The 26994-nt window shown below is 45.6% G+C and overlaps 1 protein-coding gene across 1 annotated transcript; it reads right to left on the bottom strand.

Annotated features, from left to right (window-relative positions):
• Positions 1–449: 449 nt before the first annotated feature.
• Positions 450–26994, bottom strand: cltrn (collectrin, amino acid transport regulator). The gene is made up of 6 exons (XM_080204162.1): positions 26849–26994; positions 26432–26490; positions 22099–22181; positions 8851–8967; positions 8560–8754; positions 450–1538 (listed from the first exon to the last, which is right to left on the bottom strand). The coding sequence occupies exons 1-6, from the start codon at positions 26934–26936 to the stop codon at positions 1385–1387; spliced, it is 696 nt and encodes a 231-aa protein (XP_080060288.1). The 5' UTR covers positions 26937–26994; the 3' UTR covers positions 450–1384.

The following is a 26994-nucleotide window of genomic DNA, read 5'->3' as shown; positions in this document are numbered from 1 at the left end:
CCCCTCACAACCCCCCCACCATTGATTCGGAGAAGAATCATAAATGGCTATTAATCTGATGAAGAGTGGATGGACTGCCCGACACCTCCACTGCCACTGGTAAAGTGCTAACAGCAGCCGCTAGACAACAGGCACATGCCGTACTACAATGTCTCAGGCCCCCTACCCATCTGTGTGCCTGCTCTGGGACAGGGGATAGGTACATAACATTTCGCCTAGAGAGAGTATCAACTGGTCCAATATTGAGGAACAGAATGAGGAGGTGTGGGCAGATGCAGAAGGTGTTGTCCAGTGGCTAGGTGCCTGAAGGGTTGGATGCAGGAGGGGGTGGATAGGGGGCGGGCAGGGGAGGGTGGTTGTGGAAGGGGGGGCTAGTTTAGGGGGTTACAGGAGAATGGGGGAAGGAGGATTGCAATGAATGGGCTGGGCTAACACACAAAACCAATCCATTTTGAATTATAACAGACAATTCATTTCGAATAATCCATAAATACATCCGCAAAGTAGTTAAGATTTTTGTCCATTCTTAAAATTGGCAAAGTAAATCTTTCCATATGGCTTATTAATAATTATTATAAATGTTATTTTCCAGAAGGTTCCAGTTTATTTGGTCCCACATTGAAATCATGATTTGACAGATAATATTTCTTTATTATTTATTATTGTCACAAGTAGGCTTATATTAACACTGCAATGAAGTTACTGTGAAAATCCTCTAGTTGTCACATTCTGGCACCAGTTTGGGTACACCGAGGGAGAACTTAGCATGGCCAATGCACCTAACCAGCATATCTTTTGAACTGTGAGAGGAAACCTACGCAAACACAGGGAAAAGTGCAGATTCTGCGCAGTGACTCAAGCAGGGAATTGAACCCAGATCCCTGGCGCTGTGAGGCAGCAGTGCTAACCACTGTGCCATCGTGATACGTTAAATAGGTAAGAGCAGTCATACTGAGGTGAAAGTGATTCCCCATTTGAGCAAGATGTTCTAATACTGCCCTTCTTAGTAAGGCTATGGTGTTAATTTGAGGGATCTTCGGTCCTTGTTGCTCAGTTTGTAGAGCAGGACCTCCCCGTGCAGTAACCCTTGTGTAGTAAATGTCAGCCAGCTGTGGAGAAAAGGCAGATCCAGGGATCAAGTCTTCAGACACAATTGCAGAGACTCCAAATTCGCTGCGACAGAGCCCCCTGATTTTTGACCACCCTACACTTCTGTCCATTTAACAAAAAATAAACACAGATATTCAGAAAGGCAAAAATTAAAATGGAGATGATTTGTGGGTTAGTATTTTGCTGGTAAGAGCTCTTACTAAAGGGTGTGATTCCTCTATGAAAATACGATAGGTGGTAAAGATCCTTTAAGCAGAGGGTGAGTCATTGATTTTTATAGCTGGGTTAATTTGTTATCATCGGGACAGAAAGCTTCATTGTTTCGGCCTTCAGTGTCACTCAGTGTATTACAGTGGATCCCATTCTCAATTCCACTCTGACTTTTATCTTCGTTTTCTTCACTGTCCTCTTCTGAGGCTCTTGCTCTCCTGTAATGAAGAAGGCATCTTCAGAAAAATCATTATGGTGCTGTACAAGGACTGGCTCAAACGCCTCTCCAGCCTGGGTTCGGAATCTATTCATCGCTACTGCATTTGCTCTTATTTTAAAACTCCTTGTTACCAAGGCAGGGTTGCCCACTAAACTTTGCTTCACTTTCACTTAACCGTTCTCCCCAATACAGGGAGTCAGAGCACATCCCAACATTCACTGGACGCCAGGGCAGGATACACCCAGGGCAGGATGCCCGTCCATTACAGGGTACACGCACATGCACCCTGACAAGACGATGTTAAAGTTTATTTCTTAGTGTCACAAGTAGTGTTACAATAGCATTGCAATGAAGTTACTGTGAAAACACCCTAGTCGCCACACTCTGGCACCTGTACTGAAGAAGAATTTAGCATGGCCAATGCACCTAATCAGCACGACTTTCGGAGGAAACCCATGCAGACACGGGGAGAATGTGCAGGCTCTGCTCAGGTTGTGACCCGAGTCTGGGAATTGAACCTGGGTGCTGGGAGGCAGCAGTGCTAACCACTGTGCCACCGTGCCACCCCACGGGCACACACACACACACACACACACACACACATACACACACACACACACACACACACACAGGTGGAGGGGCTGGGAGCGGGGTATGGATGAAGCAGAAAACTGGACCACTTGCTGACGACAGAGACCAGCCAGAGGAGCAAAAGCTGGACTTTGTGTTACTTCTTGAAGAGAGAATGAATGAGGATAATAATACTCTTACGAGAGTGTGACTGAAACATCACTGATGATTGTCAGCAGGATGCCAAACCACCTGACTCCTCTGGCAAGGACGCCAATGACATTGGGACAATCTCATGCAGGGACTGAGCTTCAAGGAGAGAAATCAAGCTCTGACACTGGCCGAGGAGACAACTGCAGAATACAGACTCCCGAAACCCTGAGGTCAAGGCTGAGGAGCTCACATTTCTTCCAACCTAGCAGAGGCAGCAACCTAATCCAGTAAAATATTGTGTCATAACAGAACCTCATGGGTGTTCAGAACTATTCCAGATGTTGCGTTGATTCCTGAAGCTCTCAAAATACCGATATCTAAGACACTCATGTTCATGTGAAAGCATTGTGTGCACAGGCCAAACAAGCAGAAGCAGAAAGAAAAGAATCCCTACAGAATTTACAGAAGTATCATTAACTCCAGTTGAGAATAATCTCCATTCTTCTCTTTGTCCATCAGGGTTCATTCTGGATGGTGACATTGGGATTGCACATCTTTGCATTCCAAGCCATAGAGGGTATTTAACAATTGGATCATTTTAACATTGATGGATCAGAATATTGCAGTTCAACTTTCACAGAAACTGACCAGGTCTCGTGAGAATGAATAGTTCCAACATGCTCTATAAAGGGATCGTTCGAAGAGGAACAAAAAGAGAATATCTGGTTTATATCTTTATATTACCCACCAGAGTCAAGAGTCCCTGTCTACTGATTCAAGTGCATTCAAAGGGGAACATGGTGAGTTTGGTGGCACAGTGGTATTGCTGCTGGACTAGCCATCCAGAGGTTTTGGGGATGTGAGTTCAAATCCCACCATGGCAGATGATGAAAATCAATATTTAATAAGTCGAATTACGACCACCGTTACAAAACCTCATCTGGTTCACTAATGTCCTTAAGGGAAGGAAATCTACCATCCTTATTTGTTCTGACCTACATGTGACTCCAGGCCCACTGCAATGTGGTTGTCTCATAAGTGTTCTCAAGGATAGGCAATGAATGCTGGCCCAGCCAGCGTGGCCAACATCCCATAAACAAATACAAAACAAATCACTTCTAAGGGGCGGCATGCTGGACAGCGGTTAACATTGCTGCTTCACTGTTTCAGGGACCTGGGTTCCACTCCCGGCTTGAGTCACTGTCTGTGTGGAGTTTGCACATTCTCCCCATGTCTGTGTGGGTTTCCTCCCACACTCCACAGGTAGAACAAAGAAAATTACAGCATAGGAACAGGCCCTTCGGCCCTCCAAGCCTGCGCCGACCAAATCTGTGGGTTAGGTTCATTGGCCATGCTAAATTGCCCTTTGGTGTCCTGAGATGCGCAGGTTAGAGGGATCAGTGGGGTTACTGGGATAAGGCCTCGGTGGGATTACTGTTGGTGCAGACTTGATGGGCCGAATGGCCTTCTTCCGCACTGTAGTGATTCTATAAGAGAGCTAAGAACACTGTTGGAGATAAATATGACAGGTGCAAGAGACTGTGAAGAGGGGATGGGGGTGCTGGGGGAAGTTGGATGTGTAAATAGTTGATGAATAGAATGAAAGATTTAGGGGGGGTGGGGGCAGGCATCGGCGGAGGTGTAGAATAAATGAGCTCTCAGACCACATTTCACTGGAGCTCAGAAGGCGATGATTCTGGTAGGTCCCTTATGCTTATTTATCCCTGAGCATTGCCATGTATAATTGATAAACGTTTGGAAGTTCTTGGACATCTATGTTAAACACACCCTGGGACTGTTTCTGATGACACTTCATACTGTAGGTCAAAGGTCAGCAAAAGCCGGAAGCTTAAAGCTACCAGAGGCTTTACATACCAAGCCAAGCTAGATCCTCTTGCACAGGATCAGTGTCACTATGGTAACAAGGCTTACAACACACTCCAAGGTTTAAAGCAGATAAGTGCATAATATCATTGGCAACATCCAGCTAAAGATATGGTTGCCTCGATTAATTTATTATTTTAGTTTGGTCCACAAATGGTTTCAACATCAATAGGAAAAGACAGCACATTATATCACCACACTCGGAGAGTTTCAGAGCAGGCAATTCACAAAATCTGCTCACGGTAACCTCCCTTTTCATTATGAATGGAGATATGGGTGGCACGGTGGCGCACTGGTGAGCACTGCTGCCTCACAGCACCAGAGAGCAGGGCTCGATTCCAGTCTCGGGTGACTTTCTGTATGGAGTGTACATGTTCTCCCGTGTCTGCATGGGTTTCCACCCACAGTCCAAAAGTGCGCAATTTAGGTGGATTGGCCATAGTAAATTGTCCATTAGTGTCAGGGGGATTATCAGAGTAAATATATGGGGGTACAGGGATAGGGACTGGTTGTGGGTGCAGGCTGAATGGGCCAAATGGCCTTCTTCTGCACTGCAGGGGTTCTACGATTCTATCCTGAGAAGATCAATCCATTGTACGCACCAGCGAAGGGAAATCAGGGGAAACACTCAATGGGTGCAGAACAGTTGAGTCTGGATGACTTGTACGAGTGATGTACTCATAAGGCCACAGCTAGAGTACTGTGTGCAGTTCTGGCCACCACACTAGAGGAAGGAAATGATTGCACTGGAGGGGGCGCAGAGGAGATTCACCCAGATGTTGCTTGGGCAATGAAGAGAGGCTGGGTAGATTGGGGTTGTTTTCCCTCGAGCAAAGAAAGGGGACCTGATTGAGATGTACAAAATTATGAGGGACGTAGATAGGGTAGATCGGAAGAAAGTTTCCCCTTAGTAGAGAGGGCAATAACCAGGGGACTTAGATTTAAGGCAAGGGTGGGGATTTAGAGGGGATTTGAGGAAAATAATTTTCACCTAGAGAGGGGTGGGAATCTGGAACGCGCTGCCTTAAAGGGTAGTAGAGGCAGGAACCTTCACAACATTTAAGAAGCATTTCAATGAACCCCTGAAACATCATAGCAAGCAACGGACCGAGGGAAATGGGATTAGAATAGATAGGTGCTTGATGGCCGGCGCAGACACAATGGGCCGAAGGGCCTCTTTCCGTGCTGTAAAACTCTGTGATCCTATGTTGAACACTTTAAACCAGGCTCTGGAGGGTAATTAGAGCAAAACTTCTTGGATTGGAGAATTGGGCAGAGGCAGAGGGCAGCTGGCCCAGTTCTTACAATTTGTAATCCAATAAAAAACATTCTCCAGAGAGTTTACTGAGTCATTGAGACAAACAGAGCAGAGGTGATCCAAATCTCGCTCCCTGGTCTTTGGTCTCATCCTGTATAAGTGTGTCTCTAAGCCTGGACAAATGTCCCCACAGTTCCCATCACCCCAGTGCCTCAACCTTTTCAATTTCATTCAATCTTTTGTACATTTGCCAACGGGACAGTTGACTTTCCTGTTAACACTTAATGAACATAAAAAAATGCTCAACGGAAGACACTGGCTAAAATTCTCTGATTCCCTCGCCACCCCCCTCCCTCGCTAACCCCCTCTCTCACCAACCCGTCCCTCGCCAACCCCTTCCTCGCCACCCCCCTCCCTCGCTAACCCCCCCCTCGCTAACCCCCTCCCTCACCAACTCCTCTCTCCCTTGCCACCCCCCTCCCTCGCCACCCCCCTCCCACACTAACCCCCCTCCCTCACCACATCCTCCAACACCACCTCCTCCCTCGCCAACCTCTCTTGTCGCCATCCCTTCCCTCGCCACCCCATCCATCAGTACCCCTCATGCCCATTCCCCAGATGTAAAACATGCCCCGAAGTATCCACTATGGCCTGATACATTCATGTGCGTGTAGTGAGCTGAAAACGAGTGAAATATAGGTGTCCATGGCCCCTGCCTGAACCCACTCTTTGCATATTTAATAGGGACCTATTGTCCAATAACGGATTTGCTTCCTGGGGACAGGGGGTGGGATAAAGGACTGCTGATTGTGAGCAGTGCTACCATCGGTTCCTCTGAGTGGTACAGGTATATATTGTTCAGATTAACACAAAATATACATTTCATTTACAAGGAACAATACTGTAATTACTTCCTGTTGAAATTCAGATACTCAAGTTCAAATCCCTTCAGTGCTTTCCCGTCCCTTTCTCCAGCCCAATAATCCCCTGACATCTTTTCAGTCCTCCGATTCTGGCCTCTTGTGTCTCCTCGGTTTGACTGGCTTCAGCCTTAGAGCTCTACCTTCGGCTACCAAATTCTAGAATATTCTCCCAGGCCTCTCTCTCTCTTCCTTCAAGACACTCCTTGAGACCTTGGCCAAGCTTTTTGTCACCTGTCCGATGATCACCCCACGTGACCCGGTGTCAAACTTTGTCTGATGACACTCCTGGGAAATGTTCGGGATGTTTTCCTGTATCCAGGGCGCTAGATAAATGCACATTGTTGCAGCAGGTGATGGAGCTCAGTGCCAATCTTCTTGATGAAGTAAAGTTGCCCCACACATTGGTTGAAATGGAGACAGGAGAACCCACAGAGTGTCTGTCCTCGGGCACAGTGCCCTCCTTGCCCTCCCACCTCTCCCAGCTGTTCCTGTCCACTCTCTTCTATCCCACTGGTTGCTTTCCCTGCTCCTCCAGGCATCGGCAGGCCACCTACAACAGCACAACGAAGACAAAAGCCCTTACTACGTGGACAAACCTAGCTTTCCAGAGTGACAGGCTGGCCCAGAAAGTTATCCAGAAAACTAACAACCATCAACCACCCTCTTCAAGAGCCCTTGAATGAGATGGCCAAGTTAGAAGCAAGAAATCATATGAATATGATCAGAAATCAGGGTCTTGCAGACAGTCAAGGCAGACAGTAGAACTTGGCAACTCCGCTGAGGGATCGACAGACACCACTGGCAGGTCATCAGGATGCAGTTCCTCCTTCATGGCACATATGGGTGAGTTCAGCACGTGCTGAGAGATACTCTGGGGCAGACAAAAATCACAAACAACAAAGCTGAGGGCCCAGCCCAGATAAGGTATCAGATGTTCTGAAGTACTTAAAGTTTGCACTCCTGCGATCAACATTCATGAAGCTGAACACCATCCAGGATAAAGAAGCCCGCTTAATTGGCAGTAGATTCCCTTCACCATTCATGTACAGTGGCAGCAATGCGTACCATTTACAAGACAGCAGCAACTCACCAAAGCTCCTTCGATAAGACCTCCCTGCTCCTAAACCTAACCCTAACTTCCCAAACCCACGACCTATTCCACAACGAATGACAAGAGCAGCAGCTACCTGGAAACATCACCATCTGAAAGTTCCCCTTCGAGCCACTCACCATCCTAACTTGGAAATATGTCGCCGTTCCTTCACTGTCACTGGGTCAAAATCCTAGAATCTTCTCTCTAACAGCACTGTGGATGTACCTACACCTCAGGGATTGCAGTAATTCATGAAGGCATCTCACTCAACACCTTCTGGAGGACAATAAGGGACGGGCAATAAATTCTGGGCCTAGTCAGCAATGCTTGCACCCAATGAACGAATAAATAAATAAGTACCAATGAAGTAGCCCAATCCAATATTCCAAGTGGCGCATTTCTCACTGAGGATATCCATGGGCTTCCTGGATTTAACCAGTGGAGAATATGTGCACTGTCATTGAACACGGACATCGAGAGAACAGACACCATGAGGCAAAATAGATTCCTGATTACCAATGGCAATTGGACAGCTCTTTCAAAGATCTCTAGGACAGGAATGAAGGGCTGAATGGTCTCCTTACATGGCATAAGGTTCTGTGACAATCTACCTCTATGAGATAAGAGAATCATAGATTCCCTACAATACAAAAGGAACCATTCGGCCCATCGAGTCCGACCACAATCCCACCCAGGCCCTACTCTCGAAATCCCACATATTTACCCAGACACTAGGGTCAATTTGGCATGGCCAATCAACCTAACCCGTACATCTTTGGAGAGAACTGGAGCATGAGGAGCAGACACAGGGAGAATGTGCAAACTCCACACAGATAGTGACCGAGGACAGGGTCGAACCCGGGTCTCTGACGCTGTGAGGCAGAAGTGCTAACCGCCATGCCACCGTGCCAAGATCATAAGAATTAAGAATAAGAGAATGCTCGTGGGACAAGCTCCTTCAGGGCACTAGAATATCTGCCAAGTGTCCTCATTGGTTCAACTTTCACCCATGTCATCTCGAGGGGAAGCCCTTTTTAATATTTCTTGCTCCCCGAGTATTATTTCAAAAATAGCCAACTTTTCAGCAATTAGATGTTTGACCCTTCAAGGGGACAGAAAAATAACTCAGAGTACTCACTTCACTTTGTCACGGTAACCGGTGACGATCACCGCAATTAAACCAACCACAATCAAGCCCATGATGACACCAAACACAATCAGCCAGACCGTAACAGCTGGCTCACTGGCTGGGGCCAAGGTGGGTTCGATCCCCAGGAACTCCAGTGTGCGATCGTCCAGGGAGAAGGCGTTATTGAACCGCGATCTGACCATTCTGAAACGTTTAAAGGCACAAGATTAGCCTCACCCAGCCGATCGCTCATTGCAAATTACATGGTGGAAATTTTTACACAAATCATTTTAATCATACCGGATTGCTTTCTCCACATCCGTCTTGGCAAGAGGTTCCAACATGCGAGAGGAATCCATGACCACAAAGTAAAACGAGATTCTCTTTGTTTCCTCGCATATGTGCACATCGGATATACTGTAAAGATAATGACTTTAATAGCAGGGCATTTTCTGCGTATGTCACTCGCTTCCAGTTAAGCAGGTGGTACCATACAAAGTGGGTGTTATAGTCAGAAAGAGAAAAATCTAGTGGCCACATTAAGCTGACAAGTGAGCAGGTCTACTGAGACTGACGTTGGGTTCATATTTACTCGGAGAGGGAAATGTACGGAATGAAATGATTTGAAAAACGTTGGTGGGGGAAGCAGCCCGCAAGAAAAGAACTGATCTGAAGATGGAAAGGTTGTTCAAGTCACATGGAAGCCAAATACACGGTGGCACAGTGGTTAGCCCTGCTGCCTCACAGCACCAGGGACCCAAGTTCAATTCCAGTCTTGGGTCACTGTCTGTGTGGAGTTTGCACATTCTCCCCGTGTCTGCGTGGATTCCCTTCGGTTTCCTCCAAAGAATGTGCAGGTTGGGTGGACTGGTCTTTGATCCTAGAATCAGGGGAATCAGCAGGATAAATGTGTGGGGTTACAGGAACAGGGCCTGGGTGAGGATTATTGTCAGGACAGACTTGGGCCAAATGGCCTCCTTCTGTACTGTAGGGATTCCATGTTGAAGGAATACAATTCATGATTTTTTTTTTATTTGTCCATGAGATGAGGGCATTGTTGGGTGGGCCAGCATCTACTGCCCATCCCTTAAGGCATTTAAGAGTCAACCACATTGCTGTGGGTCTGGAGTCACGTCTAGGTCAGACCAGGTAAGGATGGGTTTTTACAACATGGTCATCATCAGATTTTTACTGAATTCAAATTACGCTATCTGCCGGGGTGGGATTCGAACCTGGGTCCCCAGAGCATCACCTTGGGTCTCTGGATTATTTAGTTCCAGTGACAAAACTATTACGCCGTTGCCACATCCGACTGCAAGCTTCAGGGGGACACCTTCACACGGATTGTCATAATGGCAGACTTGGGGGTAAATACTGGAGTGATTAATATTGGACTCAGGTGTGAAGAAATACCGAGACCTGAGAGGTTTGTAGGGCTGGAGGAGGTCACACAGTTTGGAAGTGGACAGTGCAGGGGGAGCGGGTGAGGCCATGAAGCGAATTTGTACAGGGGCAAGGATTTTAAATTTAAGACATTACCAGAGTGGGACACAATACATAAGCCCAATTAAGAATGTCAATTCTGGTACACTGATTCAATAAGTTCATGGAATGTTGGCCTTTACTGCAAAAGGATGGAAGTTATGCTACAGCTGTCTAAATTTCTAGATAGGCACCATCGACAATATTCAGTCCTGGTACTGCACCTCAGGAAGGAAGGGAACATCAGTGCCCTTTAGGGAAGGAAATCTACCGTCCTTACCCAGTCTGGCCTCCATATGACTCTCGACCCTTAGCAACGTGGTTGACCCTGAAATACTCTCTGACATAACCAAGCAAGTCATTCAGTTCAAGGAAAATTAGGGATGGATAACAAATGCTGGCGTTGTCAGCGACACCCCCAATAAAGTAATTGAAAAGAAAACTGTTTGCATTCCATCGAGCAGTGAGAGGAGTTACTGAGGTGTCAGGAGTTTGTAGAGTAGTAGAGTAGAGTTTGTAGAGGAATTAGGAAAAAGAAAATTCCCCTTGTGGGAAGTTCAGAACAAGGGGGCGTAAGCTAAAAGTTAGAGGCAGACCAGTCAGGGCTGCAGAAGTACCTTGCCAAATCTAAATTCTCTGGTTCCAAAATTCTGTTCAGGCTGCAGGTTAATGAAAAATTGTAACTCTGAAATTGATAGATTTCTGTTAGGTAAGAATATTAAAGGATATGATATAGATCAGCCATGATCTCAAGATCACTGAATTGTAGAACAGACATGAGGGGCCGAATGGCCTATTCCTGCTTCTACACTTCCTTGTACCATAGTCTCAACGTAATCAGCAATTCCACTTCTTTAATCATGCACAATGTTTAAATAAAGCTTGAGCCAAAACATAATGCAGATATAAGCATGTTAATTATGATCATACCTTTCTGCTCGTGTTGAATTCTCGTTGGGTTTGTTTTAAGTGGAAGAGCATGGAATGGGGCTAATTGGGTAACTCTTTCAAAGGGCTGGCACACAGGTACAATGGGCTGAGTGGCCTCTTTCTCAGCTACTGGAATTTCTGATTCTGAGCTCACTTGCCAGTGTTAGGCTCTGATGAAGGGTCATCCTGACTCGAAACGTTGACGCTATCCTCTTTCCACAAATGCTGTCAGACCTGCTGAGGCTTTCCAGCATTTTTCTGTTTTAGTTTCAGGTTCCAGCATCCACAGTATTTTGTGCTTATGCCAGTGTTAGGAACTGGTTGTGTCACTCTCTCAGGGCAGTGTGCTGAATGGCATCTCCTGGTATTGAAGGAAACCTGATATATTCACACCCTGCTTATCTCCTCTTGTTTAAACAGGCAATAGCCTTGACAGAGAAGCCACATTCCCTTTTGTTTAATCGTGCAGTAACCTTGTCAGAAGCCAAAGTTACACGCATATCCCCTTAGAGATTGCCGAATCGAAAGCCTTGAATTGCCCTAGGAAATAGGTTCAACAAGGGACACGGGCAGTACACAAAATGGCGATCAAGTTCAAAATATGACAAAAATCTCCTGAGAGAGCTGAGCCCCACATGGCTGTAGCCTCAGCCCCTCCCTCAACTCTTTTCACACCTATGACTGTGTGGTCAAACCCCCCTCCAACTCAATTTTCAAGTTTGCTGATGACACCACCGTAGTGGGTCGGATCTCAAACAATGACGAGACAGAGTGCGGGAATGAGATAGAAAATTTGGTGAACTGGTGCGACAACAATAATCTCTCTCTCAATGTCAACAAAACTAAGGAGATTGTCATTGACTTCAGCAAGTGTAGTGGAGAACATGCTCCTGCCTACATCAATGGGGACAAAGTAGAAAAGGGGAGAAAGCTTCAAGTTTCTAAATGTCCAGATCACCTGCCCTGGTCTCTCCATGCTGATGCTGTAGTTGAGAATGTCTACCACACCTCTACTTTCTCAGGGAACTAAGGAAATTTGGCATGTCCACTACAACGCTCACCAACTTCTACAGATGCACCATAGAAAGCATTCTTTCCAGTTATATCACAGCTTGGTATGGCTCCTGCTTTGTCCAAGACTGCCAGGAATGACAAAGAATCGTGAATGTAGCCCAATCCATCCATCAACTCCATCTCCACTTCCCGTTGCCTCAGAAAACCAGCCAGCATAATCAAGGACCTCACGCACCCGGGACATTCTCTCTCTTCCACCTTCTTTGGTCAGGAAAAAGATACAAAAGTCTGAGATCACTGACTCAAGAATTGCTTCTTCCCTGCTTTTGAATGTACCTACCTGATACTAAGTTGATCTTTCTCTACGCCCTAGCTATATCTGTAACACTACATTCTGCACCCCTTCCTTTCCTTCTCTCCTATGTACTCTATGAATGGTATGCATTGTTTAGAACACAAAAATATACTTTTCACTGTATCCCAATACATATGACAATAATAAGTCAAATCAAATCAAAAGTTACAAAGAATATAAAATGTCAATCTCCACAGCTGGGTGCAACCCTGAGAGAAAAACCATCAGGATATCAGAATAGAGTTTTTTTTTTGTAATTTTCACGTAACGGTTCTCTTCATCAAACTTAAAAATATTAAAGATGGGGGTTGCAGAGTGGTTAACACTGCTACCTCACAGCGCTCAGGGCCAGGGTTCCATTCTGGCCACAGGTTACTGTGTGGAGTTTACACATTCTTCCTGTGTGTCTGTGTGGGTTTCCTTTGGGTGCTCCAGTTTCCTCCCACACTCCAAAGATGTGCGGTTTAGGTGGATTGACCGTGCTAAATTGCCCCTTAATGTCAGGGGGACTAGCAGGGTAAATACTTGAGGTTACGGGCGTAGGTGCAGACTCGATGGGCTGAATTGCCTCTTTCTGCACTGTAGAGATTCTATAATTCTAAGATGGGGGAGGGAAGGCTGCTTGGTGGACAGTCAAGCCTCATCCAATTGGGTAATGAGTCCTTTTGCTTTCCAGTTTGTGTAGGAAGGCAACAGGGATAGATGTGTTGGTTGACTAATGGGTGAAGCATGGAGGGTTGGGTGGGGGTGGTGGGAGTCAGGAGTCATGAGATGAAATTCCAAGAATACTTTTAATCGTAACCCTCCCTCTCTGCTAATTCATCTGTTGCTATTGAGTCACCAATTCGACTCCACGGTGAGCATTTGTCTGATGGTGCACCGGTGTGAATCACCATGCCGCGGCACACTGCTCTGTGGCTACATTTCCTCACACGTTATCATGCCCTGAGCAGGAGAAGCATCAAGATTTTCACTCAAAACAATGGTAGATTCAAGATGGTTCAAATGGTCAAGATCTCCATGGAGCTCATTGTTGGAAATCTTCTTCCTTAATCTCATCATCATTACGTACAACAGACAGTTTGGAAACATATGTACATATGAAATAGACGTAAGAGGAGGTCACACAACCCCTCAAGCCTGCTCAATAAGATCATGGCTCATCTGATTGTAACCTCAACCCCACATTCCTGCCAACTCCAATAGCCTTTCACCCCCTTGTTTACCAAGAATCTATCTGCCTCTGCCTTAAAAATATTCAAAGACTCTGCTTCCATCACCTTTGCAGTAAATAAGTTCCAGAGACTCACGACTATTCACTTCAGATCAGCCATGATCTTATTGAATGGCGGCGCAGGCTCGAAGGGCTAGATGGCCTACTCCTGCTCCTATTTCTTATGTTCTTATCTGAGGGAAAAAACTCTCCTCATCATTGTCCTAAACGAGTGGCCCCTGGTTCTAGATTCCCCCAAAGGTAGAAACATCCTCTCCACCTCCACCCTGTCAAGACCCCTCAGGATCTTATTGGTTTCAATCAAGCCACCTTTTCTAGCCGTTATAAACTCCAGCATTACAAGCTCGGCCTGTGCAATCTTGGGTATTAGTCGAGTAAAGTTTCTCTGAATCACTTCTACTGCAGTTGTGGAAATTAAGTTACAACAACTATGGGAAGCAACTCTGTCAGCAAGAATGGAAAGAACTCATTATCAGACAAGGCCTCGCTGAGGTCAGCGGCTGCGTGTTCAGGAAAGAGACGAATCTAGCCTTGTGTCAGTTTCATAAACACTGCTTTCTCAGCCTTGGCCACAGGATGAAACAAAGACAAGTTACCATGACAAATACAAAAAACAAGATATGGTGACATATTATTCTAATGAAGGAGATGGTTTTCTATTGGATTAAAAAAGGGCAAAAAGTTGTGCTATGATTGATGGACTATGTATACAAATGAAGGATTAGAAAGTTGCTCGTTTCTCATTTGCTGTAATTAACTATAACTGCTAATTGTACAAATTGGCAGAACACCTAGCAGTGCATTGTGTTGAATGTATGTTCTTCTTGCTAATGAGCTTGGAAGGTTGAGCACTTACTGTGTGTTGTCTGGTTAATTCTTAATACAGTTATATTCTTCCCTAAATAAGGAGACCAATACTGAACACAATACTCCATGTGCAAACTCACCCCATCGTCAATACTTTTAAGTTTGATGAAGAGGACCATTACATGAAAATAACAAAAAAAAACTCTATTCTGATATCCTGATGGTTTTTCTCTCAGGGTTGCACCCAGCTGTGGAGATTGACATTTTATATTCTTTGAAACTTTTGATTTGATTTGACTTATTATTGTCATATGTATTGGCATACAGTGAAAAGTATTTTTTTGAGCACTAAACAGACAAAGCATACCATTCATAGAGTACAACTGAAATTTAACATCTCTACTTTTGGAAACAATTCCTCTCACAAAAAATTACATCAAGACACACAGAACAGAAATTGGAAACGCCCAGGTCTAGGAATGGGATATTTGCCCTCAATATTTATCGCCCGATAAAGCTTTATTGTACAAAATCAAATACTGAAGAGAGTTGGGTCAATGGCTAACCACAAGATGGGCAGCACGGTGACCGAGTGGTTAGCACTGCTGCCTCACCATGCCAGGGACACATGTTCAGGGCACTGGTGAGGCCGCAGCTGGAGTACTGTGTGCAGTTTTGGTCGCCGCACTTGCGCAAGGATATTTTGGCCTTGGAAGGGGTGCAGAGGAGGTTCACTAGGCTGATACCAGAGATGAGCGGGTTGGACTATGAAGAGAGACTGAATAGACCAGGTTTGTACTCGTTGGAGTTTAGAAGGATGAGGGGGGATCTTATAGAGACGTATAAGATAATGAAGGGGATGGATAGGGTAGAGGTAGAGAGATTCTTCCCACTCAGAAAGGACAGCAGGACTAGAGAGCACAGCCTCAAGATAAGGGGGGAACAGTTTAGAACGGAGTTGAGAAGGAACTTCTTCACTCAAAGGGTGGTGAATCTCTGGAATTCTCTGCCCATTGAAGTGGTAGAGGCTACCTCGCTAAATTCATTTAAGCCACGGGTAGATAGGTTTTTGGTAGGCAAGGGTTATGGGGTTGTGGGGAGAAGGCGGGAAAGTGGAACTGAGCCACGACAGATCAGCCATGATCTTATTGAATGGTGGGGCAGGCTCGAAGGGCTAGATGGCCTACTCCTGCTCCTATTTCTTATGTTCTTACGTTCAATTCCAGCCTCGGGTGACTGTCTGTGTGGAGTTTGCACATTCTCCCCATGCCTGTGTGGGTTTCCTCCGGGTGCTCCAGTTTCCTCCCACACTCCAAAGATGTGCAAGTTAGGTGCATTGGCCATGCTAAATTGCCCCTTAGTGTCAGGGGGACCAGCTAGGGTAAATGCATGGGGTATGGGGAAGGGGTCTGGGCAGGATGGTGTTCAGTGCAGCCCTCTGCACTGTCAGACGTATGATTCTATAACAGAACATGCAACCTTCATATTCGTACCTGCATATTATGCAAGCACAGATCTGGAGGACTTGGTGGTGTAGTGGTATTGTCACTGTGCTAATAATCCAGAGGCACTGGCAATGACTCTGGGGAAAAGGGTTGAAATCCCACCACAGCAGCTGAAGGAATTAAAGTTCAATGAATAAATCTGGAAGATAAAGCTACAGCAATGGTGATCAGCAAACTACCATCGCTTGTCATCTGATTGCCTTAAGGATATAGTCTGTCATCTTTACTTGGGCTTTATATGTGACTCCAGAGCCACAGCAGTGAGGCTGACTCATAATTGCCCTTTGAAATGGACTAGCCAGACACTCAGTTCAAGGCCAACTAGAACTGGGCAACAAATGCTGGCTTTCCATGAAAGAAAAAGGGGAACAAAAGACCAAAAAAACACCAAGCTTGGATTGTGGACTATGAATAAAACCAGGTCCCCTCTGTGTGGTTGACTGTTCTCAAGAATTGGGAGCAATGTGGAGGGCAGGAGCTGGCCCCTTGTTAGAATATAAGAAATAGGAGCAGGAGTAGGCCATCTAGCCCTCCAAGCCTGCCCCACCATTCAATAAGATCATGGCTGATCTGAAGTGGATCAGTTCCACTTACCCGCCTGCTCCCCATAACCCTTAATTCCCTTATCTATCAGAAATCTATCTACCCGTGGCTTAAACATATTCAACGAGGTAGCCTCCACCACTTCAATGGGCAGAGAATTCCAGAGGTTCACCACCCTTTGAGTGAAGAAGTTCCTCCTCAACTCTGATCTAAACTGCTCCCCCTCCTTATCTTGAGGTTGTGCCCTCTAGTTCTTGTTTCCTTTCTAAGTGGGAAGAATCTCTCTGCCTCTACCCTATCTAGCCCAGAGCATCTCTACAATGCAGAAGGTGGCCCATCGAATCTGCACTGATTCCCTGACAAGAGCAACTTACCCAAGCCCTATCCTCGTAACCCCACATACTTACCCCACTAATCCACCTTATCTATATATCTCAGAACACTAAGGGATAATTTAATATGGCCAGTGTGGACTGTAGGAGAAAACTGAAGCACCCGGAGGAAACCCACGCAGACACGGGGAGAACATGCAGACACTGCACAGTGACCCAAGGCCGGAAATGAACCCGGGTCCGTGGCACTGACAGGCAGCAGTGCTAACCACTGTGCCACCATGCCATGTTGTTTTCTGATATCAGAGAATATTTTCAGATGTAGTCAGAAGTGAGAGTGCAGGTGGTATTATTTCTATGTCATCTAATAGGAATAGAAACCAAAATCAGTCTGTGTAATAAAACTCGTCATGGTAAAAGGAATCACTCATGCAGGAGTAAGAGTAAGAGCCGTGATGTTAGGCCAGTAACCATGGGGAAATCCGCTAACAGGCCCTATGTTCAATTTAAAGAAAGTAACAATGCCACCCACTTCCGTTAATAATCCTGCATTCATTGAGCTATTACAATTATAGAATCCCTACACAGTGCAGAAGGAAGCCATTCTCCACATTGACCCTACACTCCAACAGAGCATCCAACCAGGTCCTACCCCTGAAATCCAACATATTTATTCCGCTAACCTACACAACTCGACACACTAAAGGGCAATTTAATGTGGCCAATCCACCGAACTAACACGTGTGGGAGGAAACCGGAACATCTAGAGGAAACCCACCTGGACACGGGGAGAATGTGCAAACTCCGCACAGACAGGTTTTGGTGTTGACCACAGCAAAGAGGTTAAGTGTGAAAGATCAGTGTTTGGCCTTGCTAAACCTCCCTCTGCTGACTGCAATGCCGTTGTCACCTCTTTTCATGGAATATTTGGCAGCCTAATTACCACAAACAGCCTTTTAACCCTCTCAGAGCTGCAATAGCAGAATGACAAAAAGTTGTAGAGAATCAGGATGTCTGATTGCCTCAAGAATTAATCATTGAAAGAATGGACAGTTTACAGATTACTTGGGCTCATGTCGCACTATCTGTAACCCCCGTGATTTGCCTGGGTTTGCAAAACCTCACTCACTGTGCTGTCTGGAGACAATACACATCTCTTTAACCTGTGATCAGTGCTCCTTCCACTCACATTGTTAGCCACTTTAAGACTTGAACAGCAGGTTAGGTGTAAAGATTCGCATTCTAATCAGTAATCTGTAAACTGTCTGTGCTTCATATGCTCTGTCTGAGGCCAGAACTCTCCATTCACCTGACGAAGGGACTAACCCGAAAGCTAGTGAGTTTACTATCAAATAAATTGGTTGGACTTAAACCTGGTGTTGTCAGACTTTTTACTAACTTCGTCAGACAGCTCCTCCCAGCGCATTTTAATCTGAACTCCTATCATTCAGCAACCATCAGCTGCCATACTCCCCGCCAACCCAGCCACCCCCGTGACTAATCATAGCTCCTCAGGACAATGAGTGTTGGTGCTGCCACTGACTCTTCCCTCAGACTTTGCCCTAGCGCCTCTTATAACCTTCCTAAACAGTCCTTCTCCATGCTGCCACCATTACCAGCTGCCGCTCCAGGCTGATTTTGCTCTTTAAATACTCAAAGGTTTCACTGTCACTCATTATTGCATCCACCTCTCCTTTCATTTGAGAATCCTTTCAATCGAATCCTACCCTCTCCCATTGACTCTAACCCATTAGGGGCGGCACAGGTGATTAGCACTGCTGCCTCACAGTGCCAGGGACCTGGGTTCAACTCCAGCCTCAGGTCACTGCCTGTGGAGTCTGCACATTCTCCCCCTGCGGGCACTCCAGTTTTCTCTCACACTCCATAGATGTGTAGGTTAGAGGGATTAGCCCATAGTAAATTGCCTCTTAGTGACCCAGGATGCATAAATTAGGGAGATTAGCGGGGTAAATGTGTGGAATTTACAGGGATAGGGTCTGGGTGGGATATTCTTTTGGAGAGTTGGTGCAGGCTGATGGGCTGAATGGCCTCTTTCTGAAATGTAGGGATTCTATGATTCTTCTATGAATTTACAAGCAATGTCAAAAATGAAGTACAGGATTTTCATGGGGGTTGATTATGTCCAGGATGCATGGAGCTGAGGACATAATTTTAGTGCTTTGTTTCATCGCGAGATTATAATCCACTGTGTTCCTGGAAAAGGCAATTATTTACAGAAGAGGATCAGAACAAAACAGTGTGCTGTTGAATAATTTGGGTTGCAATGCAGGACTTTCTGACAGAGCAAGAAACCAATGTTTGCTATTTGCTCAGATTAACAGGCATGGATATGTGAAATGCATGGCTCTGCTCCCAAAATAACGTGTGAAAACAAAATGTGCCTTTCAAATTTTATTGTCGAAGAACTTTGGACAAGCTGTGATTGATTTGCAGTTAGTGTCGCATTACGACTGTTAAACCTTCCTCATAAAACGAATGATTTTATTCCCCGACAATAGAAACACAGGCAGGGGCAATCACCATGTTTACTGTTTGTCTCACTGCATCTCTCACTTTCTTCAAACCATTTCCGAGACAGAGAAAAACCATCAGAAGGGAATTGCCTGGAGAACTTTGTGGAAGGAGAGAAAACCATTCCGGTGTAGGGCTGATGCATTTTTTCCTCAGTTTGGCATTAATGAGTAAAACATGGTTTGATACTCTAACAGGGATAAAGGACGGGTTTCCCAGATCCCCGCACCATATTTTGTGGCTGTGGAAGCAGCTCGCCATTGGCCACTGGTGGTCGGATCTTCCTTTCCCACGTTTTGCACGGCTCTCCTGCTGGAGGTGGGGGGTTGGGGGTGAAGTGGGGGGAAGGAGGGGGTAGGGGGGAGGGGTGGTTGGGGGTGGGGGGGGGGCAGTGTTGGTGTGGCCTTGCCTCCGGCAGGCCCCGAAGATCCCGCCAACAGGAAGGGATGGAAAATCCTACCCAAAATGTATAACGCTGTCATAGTTTTGGATTCTTATTTCAAAAGACAAAGTTGTACCCGCCTCTACTACTACCTTTGGCGGCTTTTTTCCAGACACTCACCACCCTCTGTGTGAAAAAATTGCCCCTCTGGACATTTTTGTATCTCTCCCTTCTCACCTTAAACCTATGCCCTCTAGTTTTAGATTTTCCTAACCTTTGGGAAAAGGTATTGACTATCTACCTTGTCTATGTCTTGTCTATTATTTTATAGACCTCTAGAAGGTCACCCCACAGCCTCCTATGCTCCAGAGGAAAAAGTCCCAGTCTATCCAGCTCCTCCTTATAACTCAAACCATCAAGTCCATCCTAGTAAATCTTTTCTGCACCCTTTCTAGTTTAATACCCAACGAAATCACTGACCCAGTGACTACACTATCTGTAACTATCTGTAAAGGGCTAACGGGAGGACTTTGAATAGTGTGGATGAACAGAGGGATCTAGGTGTGTGTGTACATAGATCCCTGAAAGTTGGGAATCAAGTAGATAAGGTTGTTAAGAAGGCGTACGGTGTCTTGGCGTTTATTGGTAGGGGGATTGAATTTAGGAGTCGCAGTGTAATGTTGCAACTGTACACTACTCTAGTGCGGCCGCACTTGGAGTACTGTGTGCAGTTCTGGTCCCCGCATTACAAGAAGGATGTGGAGGCGTTGGAGAGGGTGCAGAGGAGGTTTACTAGGATGGTGCCTGGTATGGTGGGGAGGTCCTATGAGGAGAGACTGAGGGATTTAGGGTTGTTTTCGTTGGAAAGAAGGCGGCTAAGAGGGGATCTTATTGAAACATATAAGATGATTAGAGGTTTAGATAGGGTGGATAGTGATAGCCTTTTTCCTCGGATGGAGAAAGCTAGCACGAGGGGGCATGGCTTTAAATTAAGGGGGGGTAGCTACAGGACGGATGTCAGGGGTAGGTTCTTTACCCAGCGGGTGGTGAAGGATTGGAATGCCCTGCCTGCTGCAGTTGTAAATGCGTCTAGTTTGGGGGCGTTTAAGAGATCTCTGGATAGGTTTATGGACGAAAAGGGATTGGTATAGGCTAGTGGGTCATTGTTTTTGTAACTGGTCGGCGCAACATCGTGGGCCGAAGGGCCTGTTCTGCGCTGTAATGTTCTATGTTCTATGATGTTATTTCTTCCCTAAACTGAAAGGAAGGGACCGGGTAAATTAGACATTGGTTAGCTTCCAATTGTTGGCGAACTCAAATTTTTCTTCATTCCTCTAATATCCATTATGGTCAAATGCATTTGATAATAATTAATTCAAGAACAGTCAACCTGCAATAGTTTCTATCTTTCTGTAGTTTCTATATTTCTGTAGGCATCAAGGGATATGGGGGGGAAGGAGGGATCAGGATATTGAATTTGATGATCAGCCATGGTCAAGATGAATGGCGGACCAGGTTTGAAGGGCCGAATGGCCTACTCCTGCAATTGGTTTCTATGTTTCTATGTCTGATACAGGAGGGTATAGGGAAAGCAGGGCAGCTGAGGCAGTTTGGTGCAGTTTCGGCAAATTCAGACGAAAGGATTTTCTTCAGGACCCCTGGTGAGTTTAGGATATGAAAAGCATTTTTGAAATCTGTTTCTTGGCAAAAGCCAGCCAGGTTGAGTGGTGGGAGAGGCGTATGTGGAGAGTAGGGAGAAAGGTTTCATGTATTGAGGAGGACACCACTTGATGATCACAATAATTAGAGTTAAGAGGGATACTGTTGTGGGAAGGTGCAGAGAGACTAATGAGTCAGGCTAAGATCGATGAGCTAGAGTGGGGGTTGGCGGTATTAGTGTAAGGGAACCAGGGGAATACTGATGTAGGTGGACCAGAGAGATTAGAATTGCGGCTGACAGTAATGGGAGGCAAGAGAGACTGGGGGAGATATGGGAAAGCTTTTGGCGAGGCAGGGGTTGCCCTTGGATGGTATCTTGAGGGCATTGGATCATGGGGACTGGTTGTTGGATTGTTGGGGGTAGGGGGGAGTCCAATCATGGCTGTTTCGAGTGGAGAAGCACTCCTTCACTTGACCCACAAGCAGCGCTGGAAATCTTCAGTTCCCTTTAGCTCCTGGGCTTCCTGAGATTAGGGAACCTGACTAGAATGCTCTTAAAGTGGCAGGAGATAAAATCTGGCGCCTATAGCCTTGTTAAAATGTTTTAATGAGTGATACAATTCCTGATAGTGCATTGGCTATCACCATTTAATTTGAAACTGTAAGTAGGTAGGCAGAGAGGTGGGTTAGGTTCAAATCGCAATTTCTTGACATTTTTACTTTGAGAGGGTGGTTTCAAACTCCCCCTGTGATTCATTTCACGAAACACTTACTTGAATGGTTTGTTCATTGATTTTCTCATGCCATAGGCCACTGTTGCTTGAAAGTAGAATTGTTCACATTCATCCCAAATATACTGTCGGTGAACAAGATTTAACATCGTAAGTCCAGCACTCAAAAGCTTTTGACTTTACATCTCTACCTCAAACAAACTGCCGCAGTGCAGCAATGCTGGACTTGTGCTCAGTGACAGTCTGGTCATGTCCCCTTCACAATCAGAGGTTAGCAAGAGTATTGCTACTTTAGTGACTGTATTAAAAGCTTTATAGGTCATGGCAAGCAGTGATTAACCAATGCTATACAGCTCTTAATGTGAGTATCTTCATGAAATCCTCTGGTACAGTGTGGTGAGTCAAATCACTGTTTGTGGGGATTATTGTGAATATTTACATAGGCTCACGAACAATACTACTTTAACCGTACCATCATGTTGGGTCGCATGGTGGCACAGTGGTTAGCATTGCTGCCTCACAGCGCCAGGGACCTGGGTTCAATTCCAGCCTCGGGTCACTGCCTGCGTGGAGACTGCACATTCTCCCTGTGTCTGCGTGGGTTTCCTCCGATTTCCTCCCACAGTCCAAAAGATGTGCAGGCTAGGTTGATTGGCCATTGCTGAATTGCCCCTTAGTGACGTGGGGCCCAGCTAGGGTAAATGTACGGGGTTGTGGGGATAGGGCTTGGGTGGGATTGTGGTTGATGCAGACTCGATGGGCCAAATGGCCTTCTTCTGCACTGTAGAATTCTATGTTCTCACATAGGAATGGAACAACAAATGTACTGAGCGCTAAAAGACACATACGGTTATGCTTTTAAACCTTTGCCACTGAGGGACTCTTGACTTTATAAAGTAAACGCAGTGAACAAAACCAAGGAAGTTACTCCAAATCTTTATTAAATCACTGGCCATGTAGGAACAGTGGGAGGCCATTCAGTCGGCTGAGTTTTATCTTCACTACATCTTAGTGTCCTGTCCTTAAAACCCACTATCTAACAAACCTGTTCTTCCATTCTGAAAACAGCTTCAAAGTTGTGACTAGAAGTGTCTGAGGGATTTCCTTATCAATCCCACCCGGCAAGAAGTGGCTGCTGCTTCCCTGTCACAGGCCGGTTATTTTCAAAAGAAAGCACTTTCTCCACCCCCCACCCCCCCCACTAACTCCATACCACTTTACAACAATCCACGGAAGCAAACTAACCAAACTGGGTCATACAGAGAATTGGGTTCATCCTCGTATAGATAATCGTTCTTCAACTAACAGAGGAATTTGAGTGTCGTGAAGCTATTCGGCAACAGGGACATCACTTGCGCCTGTCCCAGTTGCTATTCACAAACATTAACAAGATCTGAGCTGAAAGCAAGACTCAAAGTTTTTCTTTAATGAGAGAATTTATTGACTCGCTCAACCTCAACTCAGTGTCCCAGCTCTCCCCTAGTTATAGAGGAACATAGAAGCAGGAGTAGGCCGTCTGGGCCATCGTGTCTGCTCTGCCATTCAAACAGATCATGACTGATCATCTGCCTCTACGCCATTTTCCCCACTATTTCATGACCACATGCATCTTTTGAACATTAGTAGCCAGAATTTCAGCAGCTAAATTATCAATAGTGCACTCCAAGAAGTTCTACCACCAGGTTCCTAATCTAGGAAAACTAAACTGATCACAAAATTGTTTGCTGAACAATTTTTTTAAATGAAAATATTTACTCATTTCTACTGAGTAAATTGAATTAAACCATTAATTTGAGAGGTTGAAAAGGTTGGACTATAAATATCCATATATAAAAGTCCTATCAGTCCAAAGATGTGTAGGCTAAGTTGATTGGCCATGCTAAAACATAGAACATAGAAAAACTACAGCAAAAACAGGCCTATTGGCCCACAAGTTGCATCGATGATACCCATACCTACTAGGCTTACCTATAACCCTCAATTCTATTAAGTCCCATGTACTCATCCAGAAGTCTCTTGAAAGACTCTAACGAATTTGCCTCCACCACCACCCACTGATATCTCCTCTGTACCCACTTCCCAGCACCTTAAACTTGCGTCCTCTCGTAGCAACCATTCCAGCCCTTGGAAAAAACCTCTGAGAATCCACCCGATCAATACCTCTCAACACCTTAAACACTTCTATCAGGTCACCTCTCATCCTTCATTTCTCTAAGGAGAAAAGGCTGAGCTCCCTCAACCTATCCTCATAAGGCATGCCACCCAATCCAGGCAATATCCTTGTAAATCTCCTCTGCACCCTTTCAATAGCTTCCACATCCTTCCTGTAATGAGGTGACCAGAAGTGAGCACAGTACTCCAAGTGGGACCTGACTAGGGTCTTATAAAGCTGCAACATTATCTCCCGACTCCTAAACTCAATCCCTCAATTGATGAAGGCCAGTGCACCATACACCTTCTTAACCACATCCTCTACCTGCGAGGTCGATTTTAGAGTGCCATTGTCCCGGACCCCAAGGTCCTTCTGATCCTCCCCACTGCTAAGAGTCTTATATTATACTCCTTCATCCCATTTGACCTGCCAAAATGGGCCACTACACATTTATCCGGGTTGAAGTCCATCTGCCACTTCTCCGCCCAGCCTTGCATCCTATCTATGTCACGCTCTTTAGGGTCAAGGGTATTAGCAGGGTAAATATGTGGCGTTATGGGGATAGGGTCTGGGTGGGATTGTGATCAGTGCAGACTCGATGGGCTGAATGGCTTCCTTCTGCACTGTAGGATTCTATGATTCTATTCTCCTTGCAACAGGACAGGTTAAGAGCTGAGCTACCAAGGTTTTCGAGGAATGAAGTGGGGGGGGAGTGGCGGGTTTACTAGAGGGGCTCAAGGAAATGAATTGGTGAATAATTGGAGCTCGTTGATTGAAAATCATCAGAGAAAGATCGACAGGGGAGGTGAGGGAAAACTTTGAATGGGAGTTGGATAGGGATTTGAGGATGGGGCGCTCACAGCATTACAGACGTGGAACTAAGCACAACTTCTCATCAAAGCCTCATCACAGGCATTTTGGGCCAAGTAGCCTCCTTCAGTACTTATTGATTCTACATGACTGCAAAATAGTGCGAGGGAATTCTGAAGCAGTTGATGGTAATACGGATATGAATGGTGAATAATTCCTTAATCCCTAACAAAAATCTATCAACTTCAGCTTTGGTATTTTCAATCAACTATGAATCTCAATAGCATTTTTGGCAGGGAGAAAGTTCTGAATCTCCATTTCTCTTTCTATGAAGAGATGTTTCTTGATATCACCTTTGAACAACCCAGTGCTAATTTTAAGGTTATGCCCCATTGTTCTGGAGTTCCCTACAAAGGGGAAATAGTTTATCTCTCGCTATTCCCCACTTGCCTAGATGTTTGAGAAGCTTAAGTGGATTGGCCATGCTAAATTGTTCCTTAGTGTCCCAAGATGTGTAGGTTAAATGGTGGGTGTGCAGTTTAGGACATGGCCTGGGTGGGATTCTCCATCACAGGGTCAGTGCAGGCTCGATGGGCTGAATGGCCACTTTTGCATTGTAAGATCTATGCGCTTGCCACTATCCTGGAGAAAGCAACCTGCTTGATTGGTCCTGTATCTACCACTTTCAACATTCCTCCTCTCCACCACCACACAGCCGCAGACATCTGTACTATCTCCAAGATGCACTGCAGGAACTGGCCAAGGCTCCTTAGGCAGCACCTTCCAAATCTGCAAACTATGCCACCTAAGACAAGGGCAACAGATACATGGGAACACCACCACCCTCAAGTTCCCCTCCAACTCACTCACCACCCTGACTTGAAAATGTATCACTGTTCCTTCACTGTCACTGGGCCTAAAACCCTGAAACTCCCTCCCTAACAGCACTGTGGGTGTAACTACAATACATGGGACTGCGGCAATTCAAGAAGGCAGCTCATCACCATCTTACAGTGGTCCAGTGGTTAGCACTGCTGCCTCACAGCACCAGGGACCCAGGTTCGATTCCCAACTTGGGTCACTGTCTGTGCAGAGTCTGCACATCCTCCCCATGTCTGCATGGGTTTCCTCTGGGTTCCTCCGACAGCCGTGCTAAATTCTTCCTTGGTGCACCCGAACATGCCACGGGATGCTAGGAACAATCCCAGGGGATTTTCACATTAACTTCATTGCAGCGTTAATGTAGACCAACTTGTGACACGGATAAACAAACGTTAAAACTCAAGGGCAATTAGAGATGGGCAGGAAACGCTGGCCTTGTCAGCAATGCTTACATCCTGTGAATGAATAAGTGAATAAAAAAACCCTACGAAATCCTTTAATCGTTTTAAACAGCAATTAAGGTCAACTTACTGCCTGGTCTCCAAGGGCTGCATTCAGGCTGATTCGCACTTTGTGAGCATAAGGTGATCCTGGAATTAACGGAATCAGAAAAAACATGAAACTCACAAAGAAAGGCAAAACTGCTCTTTAAGAAAGGGGTTATAAACACTGCGACACAGTTAAGGTACAGAGTGAGGAGCTGTTGAAACCGTTAAAAATGCGAATGCCAGGGTCATTTCAGAACTGAGTTTTAATCTGATTCGGTATTAGTGTAGCGGTCAGCGATGGTGTTCCGTCATAAAAACATCTGGAATTATTTGAGACCAAAAAATGCCAGACGATGACTAGCTGTAGTTGATTCCCCGGGTGCATCTTTAACATCAGAAAATGATATCAGAAAATTAAAATCCACAAGAAAATCAAAGCTTCAGCTGAGGTTCAACGTACCTTTGTAGCAGAACTGATTCCCAGCCGTGACATCCACTTGTGTGGCTGAGAAAAGATTGAAAGCGAGGAGCAAAACCCCGAACCACATCCTTGCAACTGGAAAGACACTGCGAGGAATGAGCCACAGAGAACTTTGTCTTATATTC

Source organism: Carcharhinus amblyrhynchos, chromosome 15 (genome assembly GCF_965287045.1).
Source record: "Carcharhinus amblyrhynchos chromosome 15, sCarAmb.v2.hapA, whole genome shotgun sequence".
Classification (NCBI taxonomy): Eukaryota; Metazoa; Chordata; class Chondrichthyes; order Carcharhiniformes; family Carcharhinidae; genus Carcharhinus; species Carcharhinus amblyrhynchos.
Note: the sequence above shows the minus strand (reverse complement) of the source record. Positions and strands in the feature narration are given on the sequence as shown.